This window comes from Phoenix dactylifera, chromosome 9 (assembly GCF_009389715.1).
Source record: "Phoenix dactylifera cultivar Barhee BC4 chromosome 9, palm_55x_up_171113_PBpolish2nd_filt_p, whole genome shotgun sequence".
NCBI lineage: Eukaryota > Viridiplantae > Streptophyta > Magnoliopsida > Arecales > Arecaceae > Phoenix > Phoenix dactylifera.
Window position 1 is genome coordinate 10,917,687 of NC_052400.1, and position 13,446 is coordinate 10,931,132.

Below are 13,446 nucleotides of genomic sequence, written 5' to 3' on the forward strand. Positions count from 1 at the left end.
TCCTATACCATCTCTCGTTGCAACAATGTCTGACCTTCCTACCTCTCCGTTCTGTGCCAGTACCTCTTCTATCCCGCAAAGATATCGCTATCGGATTCGTAAATGGAAATCATTTTGTTGAGGTACTACGTTCACAACACTTGCGAATATTTAATTTTGCTTATTTAATTTTGCTTATTTATAATTTTGTAGCTATTAATATTTTTTTATTTCTAATTTTGAAGGTGTTCTTGTTGCCGGGACATCCCGTTCCGCCAGTAGCGACCAACTGGCGAAAATATCATCTTCCTTGTGCTACCGGATGGGAAAATTCATATGAAGCACGGATTCAACAGTTCAAAGAGAGCATCTCACCTAATGTTATAATTAGCGAGACAGTAGAGTTAGATTGATTATTTATATATGTACAATTTTTGAAAGTTGTAAATTTTTTTGGGCTCTTAGAGTCATGTACTGTGAAACTCCATCATCAGCTGGGAATACATATGACAACTGGCAAACAAATCAAACAGGGGAACTAATAGACCTTTCTGATGTACAAGAACTTAACGGTGACAAGCTTGAGCAGATGATTAACACATTTGTTGGAAAAGAGGGCTCTGTGATGTTCTTGGTTAAGAGGTTAATCGGCTGCCCTCTCCTTGCAAGGCCAGGTCTTGCCACTGGCACCCTCTTAGGCTTTGCTGCCTTTTTTGGAGGGGAACTTTGTCCAGGGTCAGCTTTGATTGGAACAACATTTGGAGGTACCTCAGGGGGAGGTGGAGGCAGAACATCAGTCGTATCAGATTCAGGGTCAAACCCCCCACGGGACTCCATCTCCTCAGGGGGAGGTGGAGGCAAGACAGTAGAGTTAGATTGATTGTTTATATATGTACAATTTTTGAAACTCCATCATCAATATAAATCAAAAAATATCTGTCTTCGCATTGTTAGATTGATTGTTATGTGCACTGTTATATTTGTGTAAAATAGAACGGGCCAGGCTTTACAAAGATTACACATAAATGTACCAAAAAAATATATTTTTCATTAATATCAAAGGCTTTACAAAGATTACAAAGGCTCCATCATCAATCCCTATGACGCCATCGTCGACGCGTGTACTGCTGTACGTCCGAATGAGAGGGTCCTGGATCCGAATGAGAGGGTGCTGTACTCGGGCCAGGCTCATGACCCAGAAGTACCTGATGCATCTGAGAAATAGCATCATATAGGTGCCCGGCACCTAGTGACGTAGCCTCTGAGGGACCCATCCGTACAATGTCGGTACTGATACCGAGTGCAGCTGCATTACGCCGCCGGTGCATGTCAGCATCATCATGACCTCCCCTAGCTCCAGAATGAGTACTCGAGCGCAGATGAGGAGGCTGAACTGCAACGTGCGTGATACGGAGATACCACTCCATGTATCCCGGTACGCTGTCTGATGGCCGGGTAACTGGGTGGCTCCTGCTCGCCTGGCTCAGCACGTGGTCGTCCCACCGCTCCCAAAGCTGATCCATATAGGAGTAATGTATCCGGTACGAGCCTGCTGTGGAACCTCTGTTGGCTCGCGTAGGGGCTAGTGGCGCTCGAGGGATGGTCTGAATACGACCAAACTGTCTAAGAACCCTTTCTGGATGATAGGGTTCTACGATATCAAGGCACTTGATGGAGCCACTAAAAAATGCGACGGGTATATATGGGCGATCTCCCCGAAGCCGATGATGGGGATCCCAAATAACCTGTAAAACAAAAGGTCCATTTCAGTTTTATACTATATCGCATATTAAAAGTACTGACAAACACAAGCAAATGGTAATATGATACGTACCTCATCGATGCTCAAAAGGTCCAATGACTCACGTAGAACCACTAAATGGTCCATCGTGGTACGGGATGGAGTACCGGGCATCCAGCGGTGCACGCGGGGACTGGCATCAGTATACTCGAGCGACGGGTGAGGACTGAGTGCTGGAAAATGCTCATAAATCCATGCCTGCAGAAGCGTCATATAACCACTGATCTGTCTCACTGATGACCTCGACGCAATCCCCAACTGCCGATACAAATATGCTAAGGCAGCTGTACCCCAGGCATATGTGGTCACCCTATCCAGATCCCGCAGTAAACACAGATACGCTATAGGCACCCTGGTCCCACTCTTATCAGCAAAGAGTGTGCAGCCTAACAAAAATAACAAATAGGCTCGTGCTGCACACTCTATCCTCTGCTGCCTGTCTCTATCAGATACAGAGTGAAACTGAGTCCTCAGCCACTCCATCCTCACAGACTGACCGCGCGATGACAGTACCTCCTGACGCGCGTCTCCAGCTGACACCCCCAACAACTCCACAAGTAGCTCCTCAGCATCCCGATCACTCATCCTCTCAGGAGAAACTGATACTGAGGAACCTGCGACAGGAATCCCTAAAATGGCGGATACATCATCCAACGTGATAGTGATCTCGCCAAATGGTATATGGAAGGTGTTCGTCTCGGGCTGCCATCTCTCTACGAAGCCCGAAATCAGAATCTTATCGATGAATCGATAAGAGCACTGTACTAACTCTACGAGGCCCGACTGCCTCAATAGTGCTCTGAACCTGGTATTTGGTTGGTTTGAAGACCACCACTTCCATTCACCAACCTTGGCAGTATGGTTCATGCACTTTAGTGGAGCTCGTTCCTGTAATATAAATGTATAATTACTACTACTTTATAAAACATCAATAAACAAAATATAATGCTATAACAAATAAACAATACCTGTTGCCTCCAGATGGAAGCTGCTATATGCGTCCTGAAACTGATCAGGACGGACTCATCCTCTGGACCTCCTGGACATGGTCCAACGGACTCATCGTCTTCGCCCCTAGCGGGCATATCATCATGCTCTGACTCAGGAGAGTCCGATGGCATATGAGCAGGCTCGGGAGAAGCAATCCTAGCACGACGTCTCCTAGCTGACGCCGTAGGTCTAACTCTGGCGGGACGGGGATCCATGTCTGAAAATATAGAAATTCAATGTTAGGCTATATCAAAGAAAATAATTCAATTGCATACATAAATGTTCGGCACAAAATTCAGCACGGCACGCGATTTGGCACCAGAAGCCTTCTGTTCGGCTGCACAGTGCCGAACAGAAGGCTTCTGTTCGGCTGCACGGTGCCGAACAGAACCCTTCTGTTCGGCACTGTGCAGCCGAACAGAAGGCTTCTGTTCGGCACCGTGCAGCCGAACAGAAGCCTTCTGTTCGGTTGAGGGTTGCCGAACAGAGGGCTTCTGTTCGGCACTGTTCAGCCGAACAGAAGGGTTCTGTTCGGCGATCCAGTGCCGAACGGAGCACTGGAGGCGGGGGGGGGAGCTACCTCGAGGTGGTCGTGGAGGCGCCGGCGAGGTGCTCCTTGCTCGGGAGATGGCCGGGGAGGTGGTTCCGGGAGAAGCCGGCGAGGTGGTCGGAGATCGGGAGAATGCCGGCGACGAGAGGGAGAAGGGGGAAGGGGGGTTTTGGGCGTTGGCGAGGTGCACTGCACCGACCGGCGACGAGAGGGAGAAGGGGGAGACGGAGGGGGTTTGGCCGCCGGCGAGGTTTTTTGGGCGGAAGGGTTACGGGTGTTTTGGAGGGGAAGAGCGGGGTGGGGGGGGGGAGGGGGTTTGGGGGTGTAGAGAGCAATTTAGGTGAGGGGGTGGGGAGGGTGGGGGGTAATTTAGGTATTTTTAATTTTTTAGGGGTGTCCTTAGCAAATGGGGGGGTGTAGAGAGTATTTAATTTTTTTTTAATTTTTGGGGGGTGTCCTGAGCAATAGGGGGGGTGTATATAGAACCACCCCTTTTCATCCTGCTTTGACCCCCTGAAGCACCCAACCCACCTTTCTCCTCCCTCTCTCTCTCTCTCTCTCTCTCTCTCTCTCTCCCCCTCTTCCCCCCACTCCTACCCCCACCCCCACCCTCATGAAATAAAAAATTAGGGTTTATATGCTCCCCTAGTTTGGGCCCTTGCTTCCTTGCTCTTCGTTTCCTTTGCCCTCTATTCGACTGCGCGGCTCCCTCGCTTCCTGATTACTCTTCACCGCCGACACCTCCGCAATCTCTCTCCCTCTCTCTCTCGTTTCTTTCTATTTTCTGGTGGTTTCCCTCTTCGCATGCAAGTACCTCGATTCTAGGGATATCGGCGGCGTCTTTCTCTTAGGAAATGGTCCACAAATCCACTCTTTTCTTGACTACAGTGTCGAATACTTGGGGCCTCTAGCGATGCCTTTGTAGTGAGGTATTTGGTTTCGGTTCGTGTGCTACACTTGAAAGAAATCAATCTTTTCGCTTCTTCTTTTTTTTTGCATGATTGTTGCTATATTTATGTGCTGCTAGGGTTTCGATGATATTCTCACTTCCTTATCCGTGCTTCATAATTTTAGTTGTTTATCTATAATTCTATTGTCTACTCTAGGGCTGAAGATTTTGACATTTTGTCGCCCAATTTGCTGGAGAAATTGAGCTCCTATTTAATGTGGTTGGGAAATATTTACTGTTGACGGAGGCCATTTTGGGGCCAGAGGTGGGCTCTAAAGTGGGACAAAAACACTCCTTTGGGGTCCTGTAAGGCGTAGCTAAGACGGGGTCTCTTTGTTGCGTGGCCGCAAGGCCACATGGGTCTAGCACGGTGAGTAGGGAGTGGTCTGTGGGAAGGAATGAGCCCTTCTGGCGGACAAACTCGAGCTTCTCGCCGCCCCTGTCGAGGAGATGGGACTATTGGTTTCACTCCGAAGGATTGCAATATGGGTCTCAAGGCGGTAGTGGAGCCGCTGTATATTATGGATCATCTCTCTCTTCAAACAGTAAAGGAAGCCGGAGCTGGGGGAGGGGTGACCCTCTTGCCGACCATCACTATTCTACTTCTGATGGAGCCATTTCATATTTAAGCAGCCCTTCTGATAGCTTTCAAAACCAGCAGTTGACACCCCCACACGTGCAGGGGGTCAATTTTGAAGAATTTATTAGAGGTATTGTGAAACTATGCCCTCATTACTGAGTAGTTATTTTTGTAGTACATTTTGGTAAAAAAATTTCCGCTTTTACCTGAAATTGTTTTCATCTTTTTTCTTTTTCTTTCTGTTTACTTGTTTATATATTTTTTCTTGATGCTTAATTAGGCCATAATGTTGGAAGCCTGCTTTGCTATTGGCTGACATTTTGCTTTTATGCTAATGAGTGAACGCAATCTGGTTCAAGTTTGAGTTTTAATGTTTGTTTAGCAAACTAAATGGTGGAAACGATAATTTTCCCAGCCTGAAGTTTCCAGAAATGACAGTAAATTGATGCATAGAGTGGCCCTCTTGACGGTCATAATCTTTTCACGTTTATCTGATTGTAAGCCACATAATCAATCATGTAGGTTTTCCTTCTTCCATGGTGTCTGTTTCTTGCCTGCATTCTGATGACCAGCAATTCAATATGATTTTACATAGGATTGATGAAACGTTGGGACTTGATTATAGAAGTTCTAGCTTCGATGGATCATTCTTTGATCCTTAATTCCCCATAATAGCTAGATGTGGCTATAGGTCAGGGCTAAGGTTAACCAATCAACGCAAATTGTTTAAACTATGAACTGATACTTATAATTTCTATTTTTGATTTATTTGGAGTAGTGTTGTCAGAAACAACCCTTTAGGTCCTTAATTCCCCATAAAAGAAAAAGGGAATCAACTCTTTAACCTTGTTTTCTGTAACCCATTTGGGTTGGATGTTAACCATTTAATTCATCTCCTGTTAATTAATATGAATTGGGTTTAGTATGAAACAGGAATTTCTGAAAATTGCTTCAATTGTTGAATTGGATGGTTCAGTCATTTGAACTGGTTGAATCATTCTTATTCATTGGTTTAGATGGATTATATATTACTTACTGGAAAAGGGGTAAAAAGAAAGTTTAGGTTAAAAGAAAAATGTTTAATCTTATAGGCCCAACCCTTTTTTCTGAATCCCATGCTATGGCACTCGGAGGTCTCTTCGGCTTCAGCTGACTACAATAATGAGGACTGAAGGTAGTCGGATGGTGCTTTGCTCTTGGACTTGGACAAAGTTAGGGGGCTAGGGAGGTTGATGTAGTTGGCTGAAGGAGGTGGGGTTAAGCCATCAGGAGGGGAGGTGGGTTGAGGTGGCAGTGGTTGTGAGGGATTGAAGTGGTGGGCCAGTGAGGAGTGGAGGTAGGTGGTGGGTCTATAGAGGGGCTGAGATGCAGCCAAAGGGTGTTGAGTTGAGATGACGGGTTGGAGGGCCATTGAGGTGGCAATTCCAAAGTGCTGAAGGGGCAACAGGGTGGATTGGAGATTAGGTAGAGGATTTAGAGATTTATCATCAGACTAGGAGAGGCCTCTAGTAATTAAAAGAGGGAGAGATGTATATATAGGGAGGAAGCCTGGGTGATGTTGAATCAAGGTTTGATCAATGATTGAGCCTTAAAATAGTTTGTTCCAGGTCTGTGGTTAAAATCACTGCTTTATCCATTTTGATTGCCCATTTAGCTATTTAAACACCATTTACTGTTTAAGATGGTTAAATGTCAATAGGTGGCCTCACCATCTTGACCACTCTAACCTTTAGCGCAAGTCTATATTGGATGTGTTTTCTTAACAAAAGGATGTTACTTCTTGAAGGCTAACATTTGATTAGTTAGGAAATTGTATCAAAGGAAGAGAGCCATCTAGCAATTGAAGGTATAAAGGCCCATTCAATGGAAGCGGTTCACAAGGCATCTATTTCTTTCACACTGCTTGCGGTAATAAATTGAACATTGAAGGTCCAATATGTTATTAGAATTGTATGTGTAGATGCGCCATCATATTTGATGGCTATTGGGATTACCTATTCGTTTGATCCCATTTGCTTTTGAGATACACACCAAAAGGGTTTGGTTAAAAATGCATGTCACTGTGCATCCTATGTCCAATGTATATGATATGCGTGGCTAGTGGAAGCACGTTTGTCCCCTTGACCTGGCCTCATGTGAAGACCCAACTATGAGTCAATATACCAATTTTTACATGTAAGGGTATATTTATTTAATGGTTGTGATGTGTAATATAAAAAGGATATGGAGCCACACTTTTTGTAGCAATGTGGGTACCAATACCTAGCCCTCATAGTTGACTAAATGAAAATATCCTGCATCTTTTGTTACAATGAAATCATTTGGAAGACATAGAAACTTGTACAAGGTATTGATTAACCTGATTGCTTATACAACTAGTGGTAATTTAGGACTTCAAGCCCAAAATTTTGTGAAAAGATGGAAGGAAAGTAAAGTGAGGACTTTTGAGTCTTTTTTTGTTCCCTAACTCGAATTGGCCAATAGATAATAGTTGTTCCAGAATTATACATTTGAGATATTAATTTAGCTCAAGAAGGGAACACTTGGTTGCATACAGGTGCATGATTTTACAACCAACATTGAACTTTCAAATCAAATAACTTTTATAACGTGTTAACTTCATTCTTATCAGGAAACAACTTAAGAGCATGATTCAATGAGAGTTAATAACATCAGCTTATCAATAAAATAACAAGGTACTTGAGTCATTCTTATGACTATTTTGTATCCTTTATCAATATAAAAGGACATGTCTACCAAAAATACAGACATGTCTTACATGTCTTCTACCCTTGGAGTAAACTAGTACTTGAAGATCATAGTGATGATATTATTGTTTAGTATCGATTCTTATCTCTAGTTAAGCTTTTCATTGTGGCTCCATGATGGCCAGCATATATCTATTTGAGGAGGTGTTGGCATGGGGAACTTATGTATGCCAGGCTACCTTGTTTATTAAAGAGTATTGAATTATATTGCATTGTATCAAACTGCGCCGGTTTAATACAATTTTGCTTGGCTTCGTACCAGTCTAAAATATTCAAAACACTTGATTTTTGTTTTCATTATTTAATTGTCTTAGGCTGCATTTGGAAGTGGAATAAGAGGGAGTAAAAGTCATCTATCGAGTTGCAGCCAAACACTCATTGAAGTACCTGTGTTGACCACTTTTCAGAATGGTAAAATGGGTATTTTTAAAAAGTTGGTACACAACTTTTTGCCTTCTAAACCCATATACCCCACTTAACCTAGGAATAAACCACTCCACCATGTAGGGTGAAGTAATTTATTGTGGAGTCAAGATGAGTTGTAGTAAGTTAATCCATTTACTCCGGGTTAACTTATTCCGCTTTCAAACACAGGATGGGCATTTTTTTTGGATATGCACATCTTGTGTCTCATTAGGTGGAGAATTAAAAAGAAGCAACTTTATTTAGATGAATATCATTTAAGTAAATGTTCCATTCACTTAAAATATTGCATGTAAACAAGCCATTTGAGTTTAATAGAATTGAATTTAAACTCTATCAAAATAAAGTCAATGTTCCAGCTCAGAAGCAGATTCTAGATTTTTGGGGTTTGGTAAAATACTTAAAATAACATCTTTCTAAATGCTTTTCTCAAATTCTTAAAATCTCATAAACTTTATTATTCAAGCATTGCGAACAAGGTATGTCGTACTGGCCCGAACTGGACGGTATAAGGCGTACCGTACTGCATCGGTTCGCACCCATACCTGGTATGGGTACGTGTCGGTACATCAAAAAAATTTCGTACCGTACCATACCAATACTATGCTAGTGTGGCACCGGTATAAGGTCCGGTACCGAGACAACGAACCTTGATTGCCAAGAAGTACAGATTCGATAAGAAAAGACATTTTTTCCACAAAAAAATACCTAATATGATGCACAATTACAACAAGGTGTTTTAATACACACATATGCCTTAATTCTTTTCAATTCTTAGTCTCCCCAAAAAATGTTTCTATAATTTTGTAGATGACTATTTTTATTAGGGATTGTCATCATCACATCATCTTAAAGGACTTGTATGCATCCAAACAAGCATTTCATGTATTTTTATATGTACCAAATTCTATGAAAGCCAGATGTGAGCCCACCTAATCATTAAGCATGTTATATCTGTTGATCAACTTATCATATATTTGTCTTTGAGTGCTCATGAATGATCTCGTCAAGCAATATCTTGGTAGGACTAATACATTGTGTGCTAACTTGTGTAACTTGGACAATTTGACTTCATGATTGCTGAGGTGCTGAATCTTAAAGACACTTTGTGTCACGCCCCAAATCCGGAGCATAACATGGCTGTGCTACCGTAGGGTATTGCCCACAATAACACAAAGCTCACAATAAAAGAATTCTTTATAAAAAAATATAGAATAATAAATTTAGTCCAATTTCATTTGCTAATTAAAGTGAAGTGGGTACAAGCATCTAAATCCAACTTTTGAATATTCAAGATTACATAACCCAAATTTTATAGTTATAGCTACATTTATTGATAGCTTGCATCTATGCTTCGAGCTTTATTTTTGAATCCTTCATTCATTTATTCTTCTTCGCTCTTAGCAACCTTAATTATCTGAAAAAAATATAAAGAGACAAATGAGATTTGCGGCTCAGTAAGTAACCATGCACCACCTTACTGGATTAAGCATAAATTTCTTTACATGATTCAATGCATCATTTGAAAAGTAAGTTTATATTGTAAAATAAAATATTTCATAATCATAAGTACAAACTGTGTCATAGCAAACCAATCATTTATGCACAAATCATGCAAATTCGTAAAGCTGAAAGTGCAATTTAAAATATTCATAATTGTCAAATGTTTGCCATTTATCCATACTTTTATTTAAAACAGTGCTCATAGATTTTTCGCGCTATGGTCACTATAACTCGTGACGGCCATTTTCATAATCGACTAGATATTATAGTTTGTATTCGTTACTAACTTTAACTCGTTGGCAGAGGGCCGTTTTCGTTGGATGCTAACTTCAGGGTGTCGATTGGTCTCCATTTCTATAGACGGTCATAGCAATCTGAGAGCTCATAAAATATTTCATATTTTTTTAAAATATATTTTCTTAAATTATACATAATTAAAATAATAAATAGCTTTACAGAGTTCGTGATCCATAAATAATCTTTAATAATAAAACTATCATGAAATTATTTCCATAAATCCACTATTTTCATAAAACTTCATAAATCATAATTAGACCCTATATATATCACCTTCATAGGGAAATACACTTTTTCATAATTTTGGAAATCATTCATCCATGAGACAATGCTATAAAAATATGAATAATAAAAGCAATCATATACTTGATCCCATTGCAAGCCAATCATATCAATATAGTTTATTTTTTTATAGTCGATATAAATTAAATTGACCAATAATTCAAAAATTATTAAGGTTTGTGCCTGGGCACTTACCTCTTTTCGTCCAAAGATCACTAGGTTCAGTTGGACAAATCCGCTGTACCTATCAAAACTGTTTAAGAAGAATAAATTACTTGTTATTTTCTATTTAAAATCTAAATATAAATTAAAAAGTTCTAAGTAACCCGAAATGGACTTGAGCAGGCTTCAAGTCCTAACTGAGTAGTAAATCGGTCTAGAATCTGCAAATCAAGTAGAGAGAGAAATGTTGAACTAAGGATGGGACCTCTCTTACTGGGGTTTTGGTCTTTTAGAGAGAGAAATAGGGAGATTAGAGAGAGAAGAGAGAAGCTATCTTATTTGCATTGCACTATGTTTCAGTCATAATGCCATTGAGTTTGTAGTCAATGGCCAAGTCCTCGTGGTGTATTTGTAATTCTTGCAACTTAAAGCCAAACATCTCTAAAGCACAGCATATGAGCATGCGTGGTGATTTATATTGCTGTTGGTTGACAGCTTTCCGATGTCAGATTGCATTCATTAGCTCTTTATTAGCATCTTACATGTACGTGGGTTCCTTGACACACTTGTTAGATCTTTGGTAGTTTTAAGTCCACAATATTTTGGCTGTAACTCTGTTTCTAGGTTTGTCGTGACATTAGCTTTTAGAGTATATTTAATTGACCCATCACCCATCTTTTTACGATGATATCACCTTGTAGGCCACCTTTCATGAATATCTGTCGGTAAAAAGTTATTTGGTCCACATCCCAAGGTTCAACAAAATATGTTGTGAGACTGTATATTTATTGTTTTAAAATGTATGAATTATGATTAACTTGTAGCTGCTTTGTAGAGATCTCACCCTCACCTAACTTGCTATGTTTTCTGCACATTGGAACATCCAAATTTGAGTATTTGTGCATTTTACATTTATGATATAATAGACCTGTTTTTCTTTGTGTTCCTTGTGTTGACTGAAAGTTGTTTTGCTATTTTACCAGAATCAGCACCAGAGCATCCGGCATTCTCACGGTTTGTGGAGGTACCTGACTGTAGGTTAGAATATTTTCCCCACCAGATGCCTCAATGTGATATTTTTTTTGCTTGTGTAGGGAACTTCAGGACCACCATATAGTGCTGGTTCTACTTCCTCTCGTTCAGATGGCAGTGAATATGAGTCTACATCTAGAAGTCATGCTTCTGCACACCGCAACTTCTCAAGCCGCCGTTCTTTCATGTCAAAGCCCATTCACCCTGTCTCTTTCCCAGACAATACACTTGGTTGTGAAGAAGGCCATGATTCTGCTTCTACCACACACTCCAACAACAGTCATCATTCCGATTTTAGGTCCATACGAGCACTCGCAGAGCTTCAGTCTCCTGGTTTCTTCGAAAATGTGGGCAACCCTCAAAAAGAATCGGCGCAATGGAGTAGTGCTGGCAGCTCGGACTTTACTGATGTTTCTGAACCATTGGAACCTGATCCTTTGGATCCTTCATGCAACAATACATATGAAGGTGCCAAATGTGGACTCTGTGAGAGGTTACTATCACAGAGGTCACCATGGGGTTCCCGCCGTATTGTTCGTAGTGGAGATATGCCAATAGCTGGTGTTCTGTCATGTTGGCATGTCTATCATGCTGAATGCCTAGAGCGTGCTACCCCTAAGATGCAAAAACATGACCCACCTTGCCCGCTGTGTGAGAAGTCAGAGGAGAACGCTTCAGAGCAGTGGGTACACTGCAGGTTAAAAAATGGGCTCCCAAGGTTAATGTCACTTGGGGAGGAAGGACCTTCGTCAAGAGCTTGGAGCTGTGTGAAGGCAGGAGATTGTGTAGAAGGGGCTCTCCATGCCCCAAAACGGGGTAGCATGATGTTATTGAGCCGGAGCCGCCTCAAGCGGAATCTGTCATTGAAGGGAAATTTGGCCAATGAGCGAGCTGAGAACTCGAAGAAGAGCGGGTTTTGTTCGCCGCAGATGCTCCATGGACATGTATTTGGGGATCAAGGTGCAGTTGGGTGCTCGACAGTGGCATCTGGTCCGGCATTAAAAAGGTGATGAGGCCTCTCTAGGTAAGAACTCAAATATGATTTCACTAGAGTCCTAATGTAATTTTGGTTCTGGTTGTGTCCTATTGGGAGTTGTTAGTTGATGAAATGGGATTGTGTACGAAGTAAATTATTGTTGGGATGATGGATGGTGTCAATCAGGGAATCCATGCTTGCTTCCACATACTGAATTTGTTGCTAATGCTGTGAAACTTGCAATCCATTACTTGAGACCATGTCCTCACGAGCATGTTGCCTGCTTGCATGGATTCATACATGCATTTATGTCTTTCAATTTCAGAATGTCAATACTTGCGCATATTTATGGGTTTTTTTTTTTTGTTTTTTGCATCCCTTTGTTCTTGTATTCTTTATAGTAAATCTAGATAACAGGGAATTCCTCAGTTGTCATTCTGTTAGTGCGTATTGAATATTGGATCAAAGCTTTATGCATTGCTGACATGAATTACCAAGATAATCTGGCCTTTATGCCTGTTTAACTTTTAGCAATTGCAGTATTTTATAGGTGCAACTGTATGTTTTGTAATATACTAGAAAGTGCCTCGCAGTTGTTAAGCAGGCTTCACAGCTGTTGCTTCTGTAATCAAGGCTAACATGATATGCTAGCTTTAAGAAATTAAAGCAGTGCCATCTAAACCACCATCATGTTACCTTCACCTGGGTCCCTGTACATTTTCCTTGCATCAATATGTTCTGCTGGAGTGACTGGGGCAACAACTGCATGTCTTTTATAAGGATTGCTTGATGTTAAATTTTTTACGTTTGTCTTCTAAGGGGTTTCACCTGGGATGAGCTACACAATCTTCAGCTTTTTATGATCAGGCCATGTGAAGAGAGGGGCCCCCACCCAGTTACATTCCATCTGGAGCTGCCCCATAGCTCACAGGAAACAACTACAGCACCCTATATATGTTTCCATCCCTTGGCTACCACTAGCAAAGAACTTTCATGACATCTAGGTCTTTAAAATTCGATCTCGTGCTATTGAAAGCTGGCCTCAACTGCCTCATCCACTGCGGATTTCATTGTGGACCAATGCCTTGATTTCATTGTTGCCACAAAAAAACACCATGCACGACTGGGAGGCTTTTGGAACCTCGCTAAGGTCA

General features: G+C 41.5%; 1 protein-coding gene across 1 annotated transcript; it reads left to right on the forward strand.

The window, feature by feature from the left end:
• Positions 1–448: 448 nt before the first annotated feature.
• Positions 449–12,552, forward strand: LOC103700892. Its single transcript, XM_039130563.1, has 4 exons — positions 449–743; positions 4,578–4,979; positions 11,268–11,308; positions 11,379–12,552. Exons 1-4 carry the CDS (start codon positions 449–451, stop codon positions 12,324–12,326), a joined length of 1,686 nt encoding a protein of 561 aa, XP_038986491.1. The 3' UTR covers positions 12,327–12,552.
• Positions 12,553–13,446: the final 894 nt, after the last annotated feature.

Coding starts and splice junctions, on each gene's coding strand:
- LOC103700892 (XM_039130563.1), top strand. CDS start 449: ATGTACTGTGAAACTCCATCATCAGCTGGGAATACATATGACAACTGG. Junction 4,980..11,267: donor TTTTGAAGAATTTATTAGAG/GTATTGTGAAAC, acceptor CTATTTTACCAG/AATCAGCACCAGAGCATCCG. Junction 11,309..11,378: donor CATTCTCACGGTTTGTGGAG/GTACCTGACTGT, acceptor TTGCTTGTGTAG/GGAACTTCAGGACCACCATA.